Source organism: Gracilinanus agilis, chromosome 1 (assembly GCF_016433145.1).
Source record: "Gracilinanus agilis isolate LMUSP501 chromosome 1, AgileGrace, whole genome shotgun sequence".
Classification (NCBI taxonomy): domain Eukaryota; kingdom Metazoa; phylum Chordata; class Mammalia; order Didelphimorphia; family Didelphidae; genus Gracilinanus; species Gracilinanus agilis.
Genome location: NC_058130.1, coordinates 716,608,145 through 716,627,374, shown reverse-complemented (window position 1 = coordinate 716,627,374; position 19,230 = coordinate 716,608,145). Strand labels below are relative to the sequence as shown.

General features: G+C 45.4%; 1 protein-coding gene across 2 annotated transcripts; it reads right to left on the bottom strand.

Annotated features, from left to right (window-relative positions):
• Positions 1–19,224, bottom strand: UBXN6 (UBX domain protein 6). 2 transcript variants are annotated; one of them, XM_044671067.1, is made up of 11 exons: positions 19,100–19,224; positions 13,578–13,741; positions 9,657–9,721; positions 7,801–7,929; positions 6,290–6,387; positions 5,313–5,388; positions 4,650–4,734; positions 4,268–4,481; positions 4,046–4,176; positions 3,659–3,804; positions 1–313 (listed from the first exon to the last, which is right to left on the bottom strand). In XM_044671067.1, the coding sequence occupies exons 1-11, from the start codon at positions 19,180–19,182 to the stop codon at positions 251–253; spliced, it is 1,254 nt and encodes a 417-aa protein (XP_044527002.1). In that variant the 5' UTR covers positions 19,183–19,224; the 3' UTR covers positions 1–250. The 2 variants fall into 2 exon arrangements, with proteins under 2 accessions (XP_044527002.1, XP_044526994.1); XM_044671059.1 differs by lacking the exon at positions 1–313 and adding an exon at positions 1,750–2,495.
• Positions 19,225–19,230: the final 6 nt, after the last annotated feature.

Here is a 19,230-nt window from a genome sequence, read left to right as displayed (position 1 = left end):
TTCATTAGGCTTTTTCTCTGATGTCTTCTTCCACAACATGAAGAACATGGACACATGGACTGGCTGATAGCACGCATGTAACTTCAATCTACTCACCATCTCAGGGAGGGCAACCAGAAATGCACTATGGCTGCCTCTCCCAGGCAAAACAAGTGCTGCCTCAGTCCAATCAGAGCATTGGACCATATTCAGGTGTGAATGCTCCATTTTAGGAAGGGCAATGATAAGCTGGAATCCTTGTAGAGAGCTTCTAGGATGATGGAAGGCGTGGAAACCATACTTTATTCAGATAGGTTGAAGGAATGGGAGATATCTGATTTAAAGAAAAAGTGGGATAGGTAGCTCAGTGGATGGAAAGCCAGGCCTACAGCCAGGAGGTCTTGGGTTCAAATCTGATTTCAGATACTTCCTAGCTGTATGATCCTAGGCAAGTTCACTTGACTCCAGTTCCTTAGCTCTTACTGCTCTTCTTCCTTGGAACTGATAGAATCAATTCTAAGATAGAAGGCAAGAGTTTAAAGGGGAAAAAAAAGGGCTGGAGGAGGGGAAAACGTTTCTGCCTTAGAGTTAATAGGGTTCAATTCAATCAATATTGGTTCTGAGGCAGAAGAATGATTAGGCAATTGGGTTTCAGTGCCACATAGCCAGGAAATGTCTGAAGCTAGATTTAAACCCAGGACCTCCTGTCTCTAGGCCTGGCCTATCCACTGAGCCTCCTAGATGCTCTCTTGACTTCAAATATTTCAAGGGCTGCCAAGTAGAAGAGGGCTCGTTCTAAGGGCAGAAATCTCAAAATGGTAGAAGCTGTAGGGATGCAATTTTAAGCTTGATGTAAGAAAAAAGCTTCCTCTATTAGAGGCTTCCAGAAATTAAAACAAACTGGTTTTAGACGCCCACAGGCTGAGGTAGGATGACCACTTCTGAGTGATGCTGTAAATTTATCTTTTGAGGCTGTTCCTTCCAACTCAGTTCTTAGGTCATCTTGATGGCAGCCCCATTTGTTGCCAGCCCTACTTTTCTAGTCTGGTAAAATCTGTCAAAATTTGCACTTTACTGATCACCCCAAGTCCGTGAAAACTCCCACTCATGAATGCTCTCTCCCTATTGAAGAAACTCATTCTACTCTGAAACAGTTTTGTTAGGAAATTTTCCTTACATTGAAGGAAGATTTGCCTCTAAGGGGCATCCACTGTTCCTAGTCAGGCAAAAAAAAATTCAATCCCTCTGCCCCAGGACAGCTCTTCAGAGGGCCCAGGAAAGGTTAAATGATGTTGTTTAGTGAAGCAAAAAGTGCGTGACCCACCTTGGGCGAATTGTACCATCTCAGATAACAAGGTTTTAAGTCCTGGCACTTAAAGGGGCAAAGTTTGCTTCTTCATTTATGGAGAATCTCTCATTCCCTGAATGAATATAGGAAGGGTGCTAAAGGCAGGAGACTAGTTGCTGCAGGAGCACAGCACAGGGGAATCACACACTGAGTATTAGGGTAAAATGAGGCTAACAGTGGTATTTATTCCCTAAAAAAAAAGTGACCTGCAAACCTTAAAGAGCTCTATGAATGGGACTCTATTCCAGGGAAAGTTATTCTTAGTAGAATCGTTTTGCTGGGACTGAAGTTTTTTTTAAACCCTAAATCAGAGAGCACATCATGAGACCATCTGTCTAGTCTCCACCAAAGTGTCCCTTAGCCCTACTCAGCAGAGCCCCGTCTCTAGCCTCTGTGCCCTTGAATAAATGAGTTCCAGAAAGTTGTATTCAAATATTCTATTTAATCAAGTTCATAATTTAGTGTTCACAGGGATCATGGAATTGACACACTAGTTGTTTCTTTGTCCACTTATATACAACAAGAATGTAAGAGAGTAGCTGAACCCAGTTCGGAAACATCCCATCAGCCTAGGAAGTCCTCCCCTCATGCCTTAGATTAGTTCCCCCACCAATGAAATGACCAGCATCTCTCTATACCTCAAGTTAAATAGACTAGCTACTTAGGGCAAGTTTTAAAATCTCATATACAAAAAGCAGCACAAATTTAGCTTTTCCCAGCTAGTGGAGGAGCCTCTGCAAAGTTGTATCCAGCCATGCTCTCTGAGATCAGGGGAAGCTCTTACAACCCTGGTCCCAAAACCAGTGTCATGGTACAAGGAAAGGGCTGCCCCACACCCTGATCTGCCTATGCTGAGAGGACAATTCTCACTCTAGAACAAATTCCACCTCCACCATGCAGCCTGCCGCCCCAAGCCAAGGGCTGTGAGAATCAGGCAGCTTCTGCTTGAGATCTGGGAGATGAAAGGAGTGAGGGGAGGAGGAACAGGAGGAGCACGAGACTGAACCGATGGGGCCGTGGCTGAGTCTGGCTTTTTATTTCATGAGAGGTTTTCCACAGTAGCAAGAAGTTCAGGTTTCAGAGCTCCTGGGGGCTGCTCGGCCCCTGATGCCTTGATGTCGTCCATGACAGCTGCATCCCAAGTGAAAGTTAGAAGAGCTGAAGGCACCTGAAAGCGAACACAGCCACTTGCTTCGTGGGCCCAGTGAAGGCGGCCAAAGGCCAGCTGGGCAGGCTTTGTCCTGCTCCTCTCTGCTCCCTCCTCTCCCACTTTACTAAGGGATTTGATGGCAACATCACCTCATACTTCTGTAGCACTTAAGAGGTTTACTAGGTAATTCCTTACAACCTGCCAAGAGTCTCAGCCCCATCTTGCAGAAGAGGTGAGTGTGGGTTGAGCGGCAGAAGGCCTTTAGTTAAGGGGTGAGAGTAAGAGCTGGGATTCACACACCCAAGTGTTCAGATTGCAAGGCCAATACTTTTTGCAATGCCCCTGTATCCATGGTTTAGAAAGTGGGGCATTGGAGAAGCAGGCATTTTTAGGCACTGGGAATACCATAATTCTCAGAACTCTCCCAAGTTCTACATCCTCACATCCTCTGGGCTAGCTCTGGAGTACTGGTTATTGACCTGGAGCCACAAGAATTCTCTCTACTTGACAGGATTGGTTTAAGGCGATCCTGGGCTCTGATAGGAAGATGGACATTAAAGGTAGCAGCATCTTGTCATGGGAAAGATCCCTGATTACACAGTTAAAGAGTCCTGAGATCTAGTCTTGGCTTCATGACTTTATAGCTGTGTGGCCATGGATAAATCACAAGCTTCTGACCCTTAATTTCCTTATGTCTAAAGTGGGAAAAACTCTCCCTCAAAGACGTGCTGGAAGGAGAGCCTTGGGGAAAGCCTGGAGAAGCTCTTTCCCAACCAAAGGGAGCAGGTAGAGAGCTGGGCCCTGAAAAATTTGTGCTCAAATGGTTTTATTAATTTGAAAAAAATGAGTATATGGCATAACTGAAGTGTGAGCCAGTTAAAAGGAAGCCTAGAGCATGTGCAGAAGGACAGCACGTTAGCAGAAGGGGCCTTTCTAATGACTCGCTTGTTTGACACGTGGCCCAGAGCAGGCAGGCAGCACGTCCAAGGTCATCCGGTGAGTCATCGTTAGGCCAGGACTCAAGTACAAAAAAAGGGAGAATGCTCCCTTCTTCTAGAAGATGTGAAACATGAAGGCTGACACAGCTTCGGAATCAGAGCCAACCCATACTTGGTCTTGGTCAAAGGGTTCCTGGGTTCCTCCCCTCCCTCCCCTCGAGCCTGGGCCCCCTCAACACTCACCAGCCCACATTCGTTGAAGGCTAAGCTGTCGTCCAACAGTTTGTGCCCGCCTACAGGAAGCAGTTCAAAGGGCAGCCAGTCACTTTGCAGCGCCTCCCTCACATAGCTGTAGAGTGCAGAGAGCCGCTCCCGAGCATAGAAGGTACCTGGGAAGGGCAGGATGGGGCAGTCCAGCAGGTGGACAAAGCACAAGTGGTACATTCTGCATCACCATAGCAACATGAATGGCCCGGCTCACTCTCCTGAACCCCTGCCCTGTTCCGCCCCTAGATCTGGTGTCCCTCCCATGGTCAGGCCTAACAGGACCAGCTCGGCCCTTCTCTACTCATCCAACTTTAAAACCAAGACTTGTGGGCCCCAGGACACGGGACGGTGGGGCCCCTTTACCCTGGAGGATGTGCCCATCTGGAAAGCGGACCCGTAAGAGGGTATAGGTATATTTTCTCATTTCCCTCTGCTCCTCCTTCTCCCGCATGGCTTTAGTCCGAAGCACAGACAGCCGTTCCACAGCGTCGGTCCTGGAGAACACAGAAAGCCCGGCCTGAGCCAGTCTGGCCTCACCGGCCGGGGCTTCACCCTGCACCCTCTGCCCCGACAACTTCACCCGACCTTAGCTTCTGCTCCCGTTTGAGCTCCTCAGTTGTGAGGTTGAAGAAGTCCCCAGGTAGGTCAAACTGGGCAGCCAGAGGGGAGGGCTTGAAGATTCGTCGCTGCCGGGCCAGCTGAGCCCGCACTGGTTCTGAGTTCTGCAGGGCAACTTTGTGCTGTTCTAGCTTCTCTACTTGGGCATCCTCCCCCAGCACATAGAATTCTTCCGAGGCCTCTGTGGAGGAATGTCCAGTTCTTATGTTGCTGCTTCCTTGGCCCCTGCCCTCCTATGCCCCAAAAAGGCCCAGGGCCTAGTCAGTCCAACTTACCCTTTGGATAAGGTTGTGTTCTCCCTCCCCACACCGAGAATAGCTGATGCTCATGACCCATTCCATTCCCTTACCTTGTTCCGGAATAGGGAGAGTCGTCTTCTCAAACCCAATGGCCCTGAAAAATTCATTAGCTCCTTCTAGGCAGTTGATCCGCTCCTAAAAGAGAAAGAATTGTGGCACAATGGCTTGGCCACCTCCAAAAGACTTGAATTCACGCATGTAATAAGAGCCTGTTGGCAGAGGCTCTGTCCTGGCTTCAGCATAAAGCTTAGCTAACAGAGAGTCACCTCCCTCTTAGAATTCACTCACAGGCCGGTAGGGGGTTCTGCCTCTTACACAGAGCACCAGATACACAATTTAGCAAACTGCTTTTACCAATGACAGAGGGAGGGAGGCTTCTTGGAAGAATAGCACTTGCAGGATTTTAAAGGAGAAAGAAAAGAGAATAGTTCAGTTCGGCTGGAGAACAGAGCACATTGGGAGAATCTGAGGAGATAAGGCCAAAAAGTAAGGCGGCCCCAGAGTGTGCCAAGCAGTCTGAACTTAACATGACAGGCCATAGGGAATTGATGGAAGGCTGACAGCACAAGACTCCCATGGCAAGATCCATGCACGATGAATCGGGAACCTCCTACAAGAGTGCAGGCAGTCTGCCCGGGGCAGTGACAGGGTAGAGAGAAGAGAAACTGCAGTCCAGCTGGAGTCCTACCTAGGACACAGGAAATGAACATTACCTGAAACACTTTGTTTTGCAATTTGATTTTCCTGTATTTCTCCTCTTCTGGGTGAAGATGGATGTTGTCCAGGTACCTGTGCAGAGAGGTAAGAAGTCAAGGTTTCTCAGTTTGCCAAACTGATTTCTACTATTGCGTAGAGGCAGGGACATACGATACACATCAGCCTCCACCCTTGAAGCCACCTGTGCCAGGGCAGGAAGGGGCAAAGGAAAAGGCTCCTCTTCTTTCTTCCTTGTCTCAAAGAGACCAATGACCTAGAATGCCAAGCTCTATGTGCCGATACCCAGGTAGGAAGGTGCAATGACTTGTTAAGAGGCTGTTGGGTGGGTTCTAAGGCTTTAGTCACCCCCTAGAGTGATCCTGAGGTACTCCAAGGGTCTGGTCCCCTGCTGGGACCCCCATTTTTCACTTCTGCTCATAGGCAGGAATGAGACTCAAGAGATAGCTGCCTCCTCTGCCCATCACAAACATCACTGGCAAACTAAAGCTTCTGTTTGCTTTAGATTGTGGGGCTCCTTTCTGCCAACAAACCCCAAAGAACTTTGATTCTCTTCAGCTTCAGGTAACTCCAACAGGTGGCATGGGGGAAAGAGCTGAATTCTAATTTTGAATTTGGGTGACTCAGCAAATCACTTTTTCCCTCTGGTCCTCAGTGCTCTGCTAATCTTATGGCACAGTGGACAAAGTGCTGGACCTAGAATTCAATATGGTCTCAGACAATGACTATATGACCCTGGGCAAGTCATTTACCCTCCACTTGCCTTAGTTTCCTGAACTGTAAAATGGGGGATAAAAAGAGCACCTACTTCCCAGAGTAAAGATAAAATAAGAGAACATTTGTAAATCACTTAGTATAGTGCCCAGCACATAGTAGGTGCTGGCCATAAAGTACTATTGTTATTCTTGTTCTTATAGCTATGAGAGAGCCTGGAGGTGAAAGTTCTGAGAATGTGCTTTTCACAAGAGAGCCTTACTTGGCAATGGTGTCCACCCCCAACTTCACTTTCTCTCGGTCCCTGTTGAATGTATGGATCTTCATGATGGAAGCAGCCACTGGGTCTTTGTCCGCATACTGGAGAAGAAACAATAACTCATCTCTGTAGCATGGTCAGATTTATCAATCACTTTCCCCACACTGGCCCCAGGAGACAAGGAGCACAAATCTTATAAGCCCCATTTCACACATAAGAAAAATGGGGCTTACTGGGAGGAAGTGACTTGCCCAGGATAAAAAGGACTTGAATTTGGATCCCCCTGGCTCTAAGGTCAACTCTCTACCCACTAGGCTATGCTGCCTCTCTCAGATTGGTGAAACATTTTCTTATGTTACATGCTTTGAAAGATCTGGGTGAGGAGTTGGAGTAGCACAGATTTGGAGGACAAACCAACCAAGCAAACAACAGGTTAGCAAGTTTAACTTTGATTCGTTCTAGTCTCTAAACAGTGACAAAAAGGATTATCTAGAAAAGGAAGCAGCCAGTACCAAGTGCTGGATCCTAGGTTCAGAGCTAGAAAGGATGCCATCTCATCTGACCCCATCATTTTATGGATGAAAAAGCTGAGGCCCAGAGAAGGGAAGGACATGCCGATGTCACACAAGGGGACAGGCAGAGCCAGGATGCAAACCAAGGTCACTGTTACTCCAAGTTCAGCCCCCTTTCCCCTTTCCCAAGCCAACTAACCTCGACTCCTTTGTGAACAAAGTGACTCGGGCAGCAGAGTGCTCTGACCATGTAGCCCATAGTATTTTAGCAGTTTTTCCTAAAACCCCAACATTATTCTTGTGTACGAGAGAGTGTGAGAGTTAAACACAGATGGGTTTGGAACTGGCTGACTAGATGAATGTCAAAAGGGAGTTTGGTGTCCCCTTGGAGTCTCCAGTGGAATGAATGCTCCAAGACTCTGTCCTTGGCCTTATGTAGCTTAATGGTTTTACCAGGAACTTGGATACAGGCACAGATGGTGTGTTCATCAAATTTGCAAATGGTGCGAAGCCAAGAGGGTAACTAACACATCAAATGACAGGAACTAAAATGATCTTGACAAGTTAGAAACATGGGCCCAAAGCTAATATGATAAAATTTAATAGGAAGAAATGTAAAGCATTATACTTTGGGTTAAAATAAAAATATCAGGTTGGAACAAAGAGATTCAGAGGTGGAAGGATCCCGGTGCTGTGGGGGTCCTCAGAGGTCCTCTAGTCTAACCCCCTTGTTTTAGAGATGAGGAAACTAAAGCCCCAGAGAAGGGAAAGAATTTCTTGAGGTCACATGAGGAGAAAGCAGGAGAGCCAGGGTTTGAATCTAGGTCCTGAGACTCTCATCCCAGGGCTCTGTGGACTCCATCACCCTGAACTTCCCAGATATGAATGAGATGTCATCATAGGTTTAGTGTGTGTGGTAGAGCATACTTGTCCAAGAGAGAGAGCGACCCTCTTGGAGGAAAGGCAGGCTCTGAGGTGAAGCTGAGCTGGAGCCCTCCTCACCTTGTTAATGACCTCTTTGATGTGGGCATCCCGCTGGTCCTTTCTCAAGATGGCTCCAGTAAATGGGCAGGTAAAATAAACCCCAGTCACAGACAGGTTTGCAGAGCCTTCCTCCTTAGCCTCAGGTATCTGGGGGGAAAAAAAGAGGATGGGGGCCATGGGCTGCTATCCCCACAGTGAGAGCAGGTGCCTTTGGATTCATTCTGAACAATGTCAGGCCCATTCTTCTTCCAGGACTGGCTCAGGCAGAGTAAGAAGACTTTTCCCTCCCATCTGGCTGCTAAGTGGCTGGAGAGTCCTAGGGGGGGCCCTCCTTAACTTACTGGTGCTTTCTGTAACTATGACAACCACTCCCATGTTTCCCAAGGTTTGGACCCAGAAAGCTCTCCACAAACCACAACAATGGGCTGAACAAAGTTTAACAGGGACAAATGTAGAGTTCTATGCTTACTCTACAACAGATTTGGTGAAAAAGATCTTAGGGTTGTAGAGGACCATAAGCTGACCAAGTCAAACAGGACAAGGCAGCCAAAAAAAAAAAATCTAATGGGATATCAGAGGTGTGTGAAAGAGTGGTTTGCTGTCGGCATCCTTTGCCCTTGGCAATGGGGTGTTCAATTCCCAGAATGCTATGCTCACTGCAGTGCTAGACGCTCCATTTTGGGAATGTTGGGAACATGTTGAAAAAGGATAACACAGAGATACCACACTGAGGCATATCTAACCTGGTGGTATCTGACTTCAGGTGTGTAAAGGCCACTCTGTGAAGTGGGAAGAGGCGCACTGTTAGGAGCAATGGCCAGAAGGCACAGTGAGGCAGGTGTGTGGGCCTGAGGTAAAAAAACCCTTGGCCAATCAGAGGTGTTCAAATGTGGAACAGACTGCCTCAGCCAATGGGCTGCTCTTTGTCCTACCTCAGACAACCTGGATGGGTACTTGTTGGGAAGGTTGTATAGAGAATTCTGGTTCAGGTACAAGTTGGACTAGATGGCTTCAAGGGTATTTTTCCATCTTTTTTGATTTTGTGAGTCTATAGCACTTTTAAGGTTTACAACAACTTGTGGAGTAGGTGTCTTAAATATTTTTATTCTTTCCCTTTTATAGACGAAGAAAATGAGCCTCACATTGCCCAAGGTCACAAAAGCTAATGAGGTCAGAGGCTGATCTGAACCTAGGTTTCTTCATTCTAAGGTCAGCACCCTTCTCTTATTTAAGGAGGAAGGTACTTAAGTGTAAGCTATTAATGTCATTATATCGAGTCCTTCTCTTATGGCTCTCCATATGACATGACAGGGACCTGAGGTTTTTGAGGCTCCAATAGGTTCCACAGAGCTAGAAGGAACTGAACATATAGGTGTGAGAATTAATTTATTTGCCGCTTCAGATTGGGGGAGTGGAGAGGAAGAGGATGGGGGTGTTATATAGGTATGACCATGAGAGAGAGTGTGTGTGCTGGGGCACCCACACCTATTACATCCACGGTACTCTGAAATATACAGTCTTATGCAAATCCTATTGTTTCATGAGGGTATGTATGTTTTGCAGAAATCAGAAATGGAAGGGATCTTTGAAACCAATCAACTTATGACAGGGAAACTGAGACAAATAAGTTAACCAAGTTCACAGATAGATAGTAAATCTTACCTCCCCAACTAACCTGAAAGTTGAGGGTAAGAACCAAGTCCTGAAATCCATCTCTAATCCCTCTCTGCAGTGCCCAGTACTAGGCTGGGCACTCAGTAAATGTTTGCAGAAGACTGAAGGAAACCAGGGAAGTGCACTGTGAATGCCAGTAGAACCCTTTCTGCACATCCCAGTTCCTCTCCCCATACTCGTCACTCTCTCTTCCAACTTACCACATTTGCTCCAGAAGACTCAGAGATCCCACTAACAGTGGCTTCTGCTTGTAATTCCTTCTTCACTGAAAAACAGAAACAAAAAAAAAGGGAAGGACAAGTGTGACCCAGAAATGTACCTGTTTCTGGGTGTATTTTTTTTTTAATGAAATTTAATTACCCACCCAAATTATGTGTAAATATAGTTTCCAACATTTTTTCAAAGAATTTGGAGTCTTGCATCCTCTCCCTCCCTCTCTTCCCCTTCTACATCCCATATGCTGAGATGGTAAGCAATCTGATATAGATTTCACATGTACAATCATGTAGAATATTTTCCCACATTAATCCTTTTGTGGAAGGAAAGTCAAACAAAAAAAAATTAAGAAAGTGAAGAGTTTGCTTTGGTTTGGATTCAGACTCCATCAGTTCTTTCTCTGAAGCAGATGGCACTTTTTATCATGAGTCCTTAGGGATTGTTTTGGATCACTGTATTTGCTGAGAGCAGCTAAGTCATATACGTTGTTCACTGTATAGTACTGTCATCACTATGTACAATGTTCTCCTGGTTCTGCTTACTTCATTCTGCTTCAGTCCATGTAAGTCTTCCCAGTTTTTTCTGAGCTCCTCCTACTACTTATTTCTTACTGCACAATAGTATTCCATTACAATCATATACTATAACTCACTTAGCTATTCCCCAATTGATGGGCAGTCCCACACTTTCCAATTCTCTGCTCCCACAAAAAGAGCTGCTTTAAATATTTTTGTACATTATAGGTCCTTTCCTTTTGTTTTTTAATTTTAATTAAAATTTTTAATTTGTTTTTTATTTCTCTGGGACACAAACCTAGTAATGAGTAAAGGGTATATACTGTTTTACAGTCCTTTGGACATAGGTCTAATTTGCTCTCTAGAATAGTTGAATCAGTTCACAATTCCTCCAATAGTGTGTGCATTCAAATGTCTCAATTTTTCCACATCCCTCTCCAAGATTTGTCATTTTCCTTTTCTGTCATAATAGCCAACCTGATAAGTGTGGGGTGGTTGTTTTAATTTGCATTTCTCTAATAGTGACTTGGAGTATTTTTTTACTTTAGAGATCTTTAATTACTTTGAGAACTGCCTGTTCATAGAGATCTTTAATTACTTTGAGAACTGCCTGTTCATATCCCACTGGGGAAGGACTTATGTTTTTATACAATTTCCTCATGTATCTGAGAAATGAGGCCTTTATTAAGACTTGTAAAAAAAAATGTTTTTACCATTATGATTACTATGTATTACTCTCCATCACATCCCCCTGTTTAAATGTGTCTGTCTTTATCCTCTGCCTTGGCACTGAACAGAGGTTAGCCTTCCTCACCTGGTGCCCTAATTGGTTCCTGCTGGGCATGTGAACCACCCAGGTTCCAGGGCTGCCTAATGCAAACTTCAATCATGCCTGCCTCTTGGCACCCATTATGGACCCAACAGACCAGCAGATCAAAGCTTGATCATGGCAGGAATCAGAGAGCTCTCATACAAAGGCAGAAAGAAATCCCAGTATATTCTAGGTCAGTACCTTTTTGAGCTTGGTGTGTCAAAATTCGCCAAAAAAACCGAGCATAACTTGGATGCTGTGTTACTTTGAGAAAAAAACCATAATTTCATGATATTTATAGTTTAAATAATAAAAATGCATAATCGTGATATATAACTGTATTTAATAAACCAAAATAGGTAAATTAGTATAGGTAGAATTGTCATCTATAGTGCACAGAGTGTCTACACTACACTACAGCAAATGCTTCATCGTGGCCCCAGACTTCTCTGTATGTGGCTGTGTGTCATCGAAAATGGCTACGCGTGTCATAGGTTTGCCATCACCATTTTAGGCCCTGGGGAAAGTCTTCCACCACTCCAGCCTATCACCTCAGCCCCATTTCCTCTTTCCAGCAAAGGTACATAACCTCTTCTAGGCCCCTGCTCCTGCCCCACAAGCCTCTTCTCCTTTCAACTAACTCTCCGTCTCCTTTTCTATGAACCCCACTCCAAACCTTTGCTTGTCTTTTCAACACTTCTACACCCACAGGCCCCACCTGTACAGCAGATGACTTACTTAGTAACTCCTGCAGAGGCCCATCCAGGCCCTCTGACATGAGTGCTCTCCCTCTAATCCTCTAAGCTTCCCTGCTCCATTGGTTACTCTTTCCTATCTAGAGCCACATAAAGAGCTTTATCAAGGCTGAGACCTGCCCTCCGAATCCCCCTCTCTCTCCTGACCTTGCTCCAGCAGGAAGTCTTTCTGTAGAGCTCCTGTCTCTCCCTCCCTCCTGGCTCCTTCCCATGAACTAGTTTCCCCACTTCTAAAAAAAAGGCTTAATTACCGTTCTATCTTCTCCTTTCTGGAAAAGGTTCAAAACATTGTGTGCTGACACCTCCTCACCTCTTGTAAGAGTATTTTCAGTTCCATTACTCCACTGACACTGCTCTTCAAAGGTCAACAATGACCAAACCACCTTTCTCCTCCATCACCTTTCTGCAGCGTCTGCCACCACTGACCACTCCTTGACTACTTTCTTCTCTCTTGGTTTCAGTGACACCACATGGTCCCAGTGATCACTCCCTCGGTCTCCTTCACTAGCTGTCTGCTCTCTTCCCATTCTTTTATAGAGATGTTAGTTCTACAAGCTTCAGTTCTGACCTTTCTCTCTAAGCACTATCTCTAGGCAATCTCATTCAAGCTTCACCTCCCAAATCTACATAACAAGTTTGGCCAACTCTCTTCAAAGCTCCAGACCATCATATGAATATTGCCACCCAGAGATTCCAAATAGTCTCAAATTCAACTTTTTCACAACTACGCTGGCTTTCTTCTCACTTCACTATTTTCAAGGGATCCCACCTTTCACCACCTTGGTCATCTCAGATTTGCCCCTAACTGTTAACACCCATCAATTATCTCAGCCTCTGGCACCTCTGGCATTTCTATCTTTACTCCCACCCCCATGCCTAGGTGGGGTGATTCCTTTAACTTCCTGATAGGTTTTCACTTCCATTCTCCTTCCTTTCTCTAATCTCCTATCCACACTGTACCCAAAATGAGCTATCTTTCTGAGTCATTTTATTATTCAAAGACTTGGTCATTCTGTTGCTCGTCAAGTAAACTGAAACTCCTTTAATAATCCTAGCTACCATTTAAATAATGCTTTATGGTCTGCAAAAAGCATTTTACACATTATTTCATTTGATTCTCACAACACCTTTGGGAGGTAGGTGCTTTTAGTGTCCCCATTTTTCAAAGGAGGAAACTGAGGCAGGCAGAGGCAGAGTAACTTGCCCAGAGTTACAAAGCTTGGGTCAGAGGCCACAGCTGAACAGCAGGTCCAATGCTCTGTGCACTATAGCATCCTAGTTGCCCTAGCTGCTATTCTTTTACAATCTGGTATCCACCTCATGTCTTATCTAGTCTCATCTCTTATTCTCTTCCTATACATACCCCACACATTCCATCCAAACAAGATGGTCTCTCTCTTTGCCCTAAAGGAGACTTCTGTTTACATCACTCCCCAAGCCTGGAATGTCTTCTCTCAGAGGCTCATCAATATTTGTATCCCCTTTAAAGCTCAGATTCAGCACTCTCTTTTTGGAAGCTTTCTTTTACCCCTCAGACCTTATAGGATAGCCTGACCCTACCACAGACACAGGAGGCACTTTAGCCACCATGCTAGTTGATCTGGGCCCAAAGTGCTCCACAAACATTCTCTTCTGGATCCTCTTTGTGAGGGAGAAAGGGACGTCACTCCCACCATATGGAAGAGGATACGAGACCTGTGTATGGGGTCCCCAGCCTGCTGACACTGTGGAGCTGGATCCTCTGAAGTCTCATGGCAGATGATCCTTCTTTTGGGGGTGATGAGATATCATTCCCCCCAAGGGAAAGCTGGTGCCCAGCCTCACCTTGGTTCCGGATGGAATCTTGGGATGTGGGTCCTCGAGACCGTGGTTGTTTCTGTTCCAGCCTGGCCAGTGCCGCCGCCGCTGCCATTTGGGCTTCATTGGTAGGTCCCTGACGGGTTTGCTTGGTTGCTTGTTGGCTCTGTCGTTCCTTGGAGCCCTTTTCCCTAAAGTAGAGACAAGGAGACAGGTAAGCCTAATGCCAGCTCCAGGAGAACCCCAGGCTTTATGCCTGGAGGGGGACTTGACTTCAAGATCATCTAGATCAACTCTTCACCTCACACAAACAGGGGGAGCAATGCCCAGGGAGAAAGTGACTCAGAATCATTCTAGGTTCTCTTTGGGGAACCTTTTCTGAGTTTGAGTGCTCAGAGGGCAAATTTAAGTTGTCTGTGGGCCCTCAGATTACCAGAGAGAGAGTTGAGGGAGAAAGTGCTTGCTTTAGGTGGCTGGACAGAGGGGTGGCGCATGCAAAAAATGTCCTCTGGTCCTGGGAAGAGGGGGAATGGAGTAGCTCCCCAGTGCCAGCTCTGCACGTGTGCTGTGTCTTAGCCAACATTTTTCTAGGTAATAAGTAAGGAATAGGGCTGTGAATAGAATGCAAATGTTTGTGTTCTAAACACAGTGCTCTTTTGACAATGCTTTTTATTGTTGACTCTTTGTGACTCCTAAACTGGCTTTCCTTCTCCATCTCATTTTACAGATGAAGAAACTGAGGCAAACAGGATCAAGTGACTTGCCACACAGCCAGTAAGTATCTGGGGGTCAGATTTTAACTCAGGTCTTCCTCACTCCAGGCCCAGTGCATTATATACTGAGTCACCTAGCTGCTCCCTTTGACTCCCTACTGCCTCTAATTGCCATTCTGATCTCAATCAAGGCACCAAGGATGAACAAAAAGTGGAGGAAACAAAAGCTGCCAAGGTCTATCTGCTAACCCTTCTTCCCATGGACATAGTGGCTCCACTCAAAACTATGTGGGGGCAATTCTGGACATTTGAGATGTCACTCTTTTGGTTTCAGCATATTTTGTTCTACTTTATAGCTACTGCAAATTGCTGGGACTCAACTAGGCTGACTGCAAGTTCTAGCAGGGTAGAGACCATCTGTCTTCTTCCAGTGCCCAACATGTGTGACATAGAGTAGGATAGGGCAGCTAGGTAACTCACTGGATAGAGTACCAGGCCTGGAGTCAGAGGGACCTGGATTCAAATCTGGCCTTATATGGTCCCCTAGCTATGTGAACCTGGGCAAGTCACTTAACCCCAATTACTTAGCCCTTGCTGCTCTTCTAGTTGCTCTTACTAAGACAGAAAGCAGGGGTTTTTAAATAAACAAAAAGAAAAAGGAGCTTAAGAGTGGCTGAATGTCTATAAATGAATGAAGGTAGTAGCCTGAATGGAACTTCCTCACTGGTATACTCCCAACTTGGTATCCTGCTCTCCCTACCTCTTTCTCCAAATTCTTCCTACTTGGCAAGACTTAACTGAAGCTGCTCCTTCGAAGTCTTCCTGGACCTTCTCCATGCATCTATATCACTAGAGAAAAACCAAACCAGCAAAATGCTCCTAAGCAGCACACAGACATTATCTCACAGCAGTTGAGTAGTCAGAATACACCAGATATACAAATCCTACAGGGAGGGGCCTTGTTCCTTCTCTTGCCAGGAACCAACTGTCACTCTGACTCCTACTTCATCAATTTCATAATCATGTTCACATTTTAGGAAACCTTACAGTTTCCTAAAGAACACATCACCCTGTGATGAAGGCAATACAGATGCTATAACACCCATTTCAGAAAGAGGACACCTTTCTCTCAGGGAGAAGTGTCTTGCCCATGGTTTCACAAAGTATCAGATCCAGGACTGAAAGCTAGGTCCTTCTGCCCCACAAGTGCAGCCCTCTTTGCATCCTATGATGCTCCGCCTCCAAACAAGGGTACCATGGAGCAGGCACAATAATGGGTGTTTGGAAAAAATAAAGAAAATAGCATCTCTGCCCCTATGGGGCTTAGTAGGACTGTTTTTTTCCAAGTTTCCCTCATAAACCAACAACCCCTATATTATCTAAAGAACCCAGTTTTTATCAAAACTTGTCTCTCCATCCTCATAGGCCTCCTCCTTTCCCCTTCCCCCTTGGACCTCCTTCATTTCCTTCAGGTGTGCTGCCTCCCTGCCAAGTCCTGTCTCCCCAAAGACCCACCCTGCAAGCCCCTCACAGTCAATTCCCTGAAAGACCTCTTCTCCCTGCCAGGTTCCACCAACATCACCAAACATTAAGTAAACTGCTATGCACAAGGCACCACTCTAGGTACTGAGAACACAACAACAAAATAAATAACAGTCTCTGACCTCAAGGAGTTTACATCCTCCAGGGAGAAACAATATGTAAACAGATAAGTAGATATAATATGAAGAGGAAGAGAACACTAAGACAAATTCTCCATAAAAGATGACACTTAAAAGGAGTTAGAGGTCAAAGGGAAATATATTTCCAGGCAAGGAGACAGCCACAGGAAGGCACAGAGAGAGGTACTGGATGGCCAAGTTTGGGAAACAGTGAGTGGTCTAGTTTGGTTGGATGGTAGGATGCTTGAAGGGGAACAATGTGAGAGCCTGGAAAACTAAGTTAGCACTAAATTGGGGGTGGAGGGGATTTAAATGATAGGTTGAAGAGTTTGTATTTTATCCTAGTTACAATAATAACTGGGAGCCACTGATGATTTCTGAGCAAGGCAATAACATAGTTAAGCCTGTCAGAAGACATGATTTTGACAGCTGTGTGAAAGACTGACTGAAGAGGGGAAAAGCAGAAGGAGAAACCAACTAAGAAGACACAGTGATCACTTATCTATTGCAGGAGTTATATTCCAGAGACCCCCGCAATAGGTGAAAATCTGCCAAGTAGCAGCATTTTATCTGTTATTTACATATATTTTAAGGTTTTATAAATCCTTCCCACTCTCCTATAAACCTTTTCTTATTAACCTAGTAACTGAGCCAATCAGCATTCAGGATACAGAAGACAACACTGTGGTTGGTTGCCTTTCATTCCATCAACCAATAGGGTGCTGTGATAAGTGTAACTCTGTGATAGAAAATTATATATATATATATTTTTTTTTTTTAATTGATTTACAGTGAAGCCATGATAAGTGAACTTGATATAGTGAGGGATGACTCTGTATTACTTCCTAACTGGTAAGATGATAAAAGGGTTGAACTGGGGTAGTGGCCCTGTGAATCAGATCAGAAAACTGTTGTGCAAGTCAAACTGATGAGACTTAGTAACAGAAGGGACATGAGGGAATACATAGAGGAGAGAAGGAAGAGTCAATTTTGAAGTTACAAATCTGTGTAACTAGAAAGACAGTGGTACTGCTCAAAAGAAACTGAGAAGGGGGGCAGGTAGGTGGCTCGGTGTAGAAAGAGCCAGGCCTAGAAACGAGAAGCCCTGGATTCAAATCTGACATTGGCACTTCCCAGCTGTGATCCTGGGCAAGTCACTTAGTCCAAATGCCTAGTCCCTACTGCTCTTAGAATCAATTCTAAGAAAGAAGGTGACATTTTTATTTTTATGAGAAATGGGGAAATTGGAGTGGGACAAGAATAGAGGGAAAGAAAAGGAATTCCATCTCAGACATGTTGAGTTTGAAATGCCAATGGAACTTCCAAATAGAATATCGGTCAGCTAGTGATCTAGCTTAGTGGTTAAGAAAGCACCTGGGTTGGATTATATAGATCTAGGAGTCATCAGCAAAGAGATGATAATCAGACCCACAGGAGCTGATGAGATTACCAAGGGAGGGCAAAGAACAGGGCCCAAGACAGGCCACTCACACAGAAGACAGGAGAAAGATAATGATCCAGCAAAGGAGAGTAAAAGGAACAAGAGCAGTATTATGAAAAACAATGAAGTATTAAAGAGTTGATCAGTAGTGACAGACAAGAGGTTTGAAAAGGATTAAACAAAGAAAAGATCTTTAGAATTAGCAATTAAACAATATGATCTGGATCATACATGCAAGTTGGGGGAGGGAAGGGAGGACAGAAGATGGCTTGGATCTTATAATTTTGGAAAACATATGTCCAAAATTATTATTACATGTAATTGGAAAAATAAAATATCTTTGAATAAAAAAAGAATTAGCAATTAAAAGATCATTCCTAATCTTGTAGAGGGCAGTTTCAGTTGAGTGTTAGAATTAAAAACTAGTTTGGAAGAGGATGAGAAGTGAGTGGGAGGTGGGGAAACATAGACCATAGACTTTTTTCCCCTGGAGTTTGGAAGTGAAAGGAGAGATTATAAAAGAACCAGAAATGAAGATGTGTATGGGTATAAATGATAACAAAATAAGAACTACAAATGAAAGTCTGTGTATCAGTGTTTTTAAAAATAGAAAACCTGAGGCAGCTAGGAGTACAATGATAAGAGTCCATTGGATTCAAGGTTCAAATCTGGCCTAACACTTATTAGCTGGGTGCCCCTGGGCAACTCACAACCCCAATTGGCTAACCCTTGCTTTTCTGTCTTACAATTGATAAAAAGACAGAAGATGTGGGTTTAAGGAGAAAAAAAAGGAAAAACCTGGCCACATCTTTAGGCAGGTAGTCTGGAAAAAAGGAGGGAGCCTAAAAATATGAGAACTAGACGAAAAGAATGGAGTAACCTCTTGGAGAAGATGGGATATATTATAGGATCAATGATACAAGTTAGGTCAGAGATCACAGCAAAGAAGAAGAGACTGGGAACCACGTTTTGCAGTGTCCAATGAGGACCAGGAACAATTTCCTCATTCAGCTCGGTTAAGTGCCAGACAGCCAAGTCCGTGATTTACCAGCTTTAATTTTCTCAACAAAGTAGCAGGCAACCGTCGACCTATGCTGAAAAGGAAGAAGCATCCAGGGAGAAGCCTTGGGCAGAGATTGCAACAGGCCTTTTGGGAAATGCAAAGGAGTGCAGCAAAGAATAAAAATCGATTGCACCGCAGCAGTGGAGGATGGTTGACATCAGAAAGCTCAACTGTGTGTATCCTCCAGGGGGCTCGCCCCACCCTTGTCCCCTCCATAGGATGAGGGAGGTAGGGGTGGAGGGCAGAAATAACACCTTGGGGGGACGTTAGGAAAAGCTTCATACTCCTACAGAAGTAGGCTCCTGAGCTATTCTTGAGGGAGGTTTTGGATTCTAAAGGCTGTCAGGGGAAAGAATGCCTGGCATGTGGGGAGGGGATGCCAGCCTGTGGAAAGACTGAGAAGCTGGAAACCGAATGCTAAGAGTAAGAAGGGCCAGGAAGCCGCCCGGGGGAGTGTGGAAGACAGGGTGGGGAAGGCTGCGAGGTGAGCCAGGTGAGAACACACGGCGCGCGTTAAATTCAGGCCAATCCCGTCTTTTAAGGGAGAGGCAGGAAGGGGAGCTGCTGAGGATCCTCGAGTCAAAGCCGTGCCCCCCATGCGCCCGGCAATTCGGCCACGAAGGAGGCCGCTCCCTCCCCACGAACACCCCACCCCCTCCAGGCCCGCTCACCCCGCCGGGTCCGTGAGTTTCTGCCCGGGCCCCGCACTCTTGAACTTGATGTCCGCCTTGATCTCTTGGAAGAATTTTTTCATGGCGGCCGCGGGAAGGGGAAGGGGCAGCAGCGGCGGCGGCGGCGGGGG

What these genes read in the sequence shown, in the direction of transcription:
- UBXN6 (XM_044671059.1), bottom strand. Translation starts at nt 19,182, where the DNA reads ATGAAAAAATTCTTCCAAGAGATCAAGGCGGACATCAAGTTCAAGAGT. An exon ending in AGTCTTCTGGAGCAAATGTG is followed by an intron (nt 7,930 to 9,656) that starts GTAAGTTGGAAG and finishes TTTTCCCCCCAG; the next exon opens with ATACCTGAGGCTAAGGAGGA. An exon ending in AGATGGGCACATCCTCCAGG is followed by an intron (nt 3,805 to 4,045) that starts GTAAAGGGGCCC and finishes TGCCCTTCCCAG; the next exon opens with GTACCTTCTATGCTCGGGAG.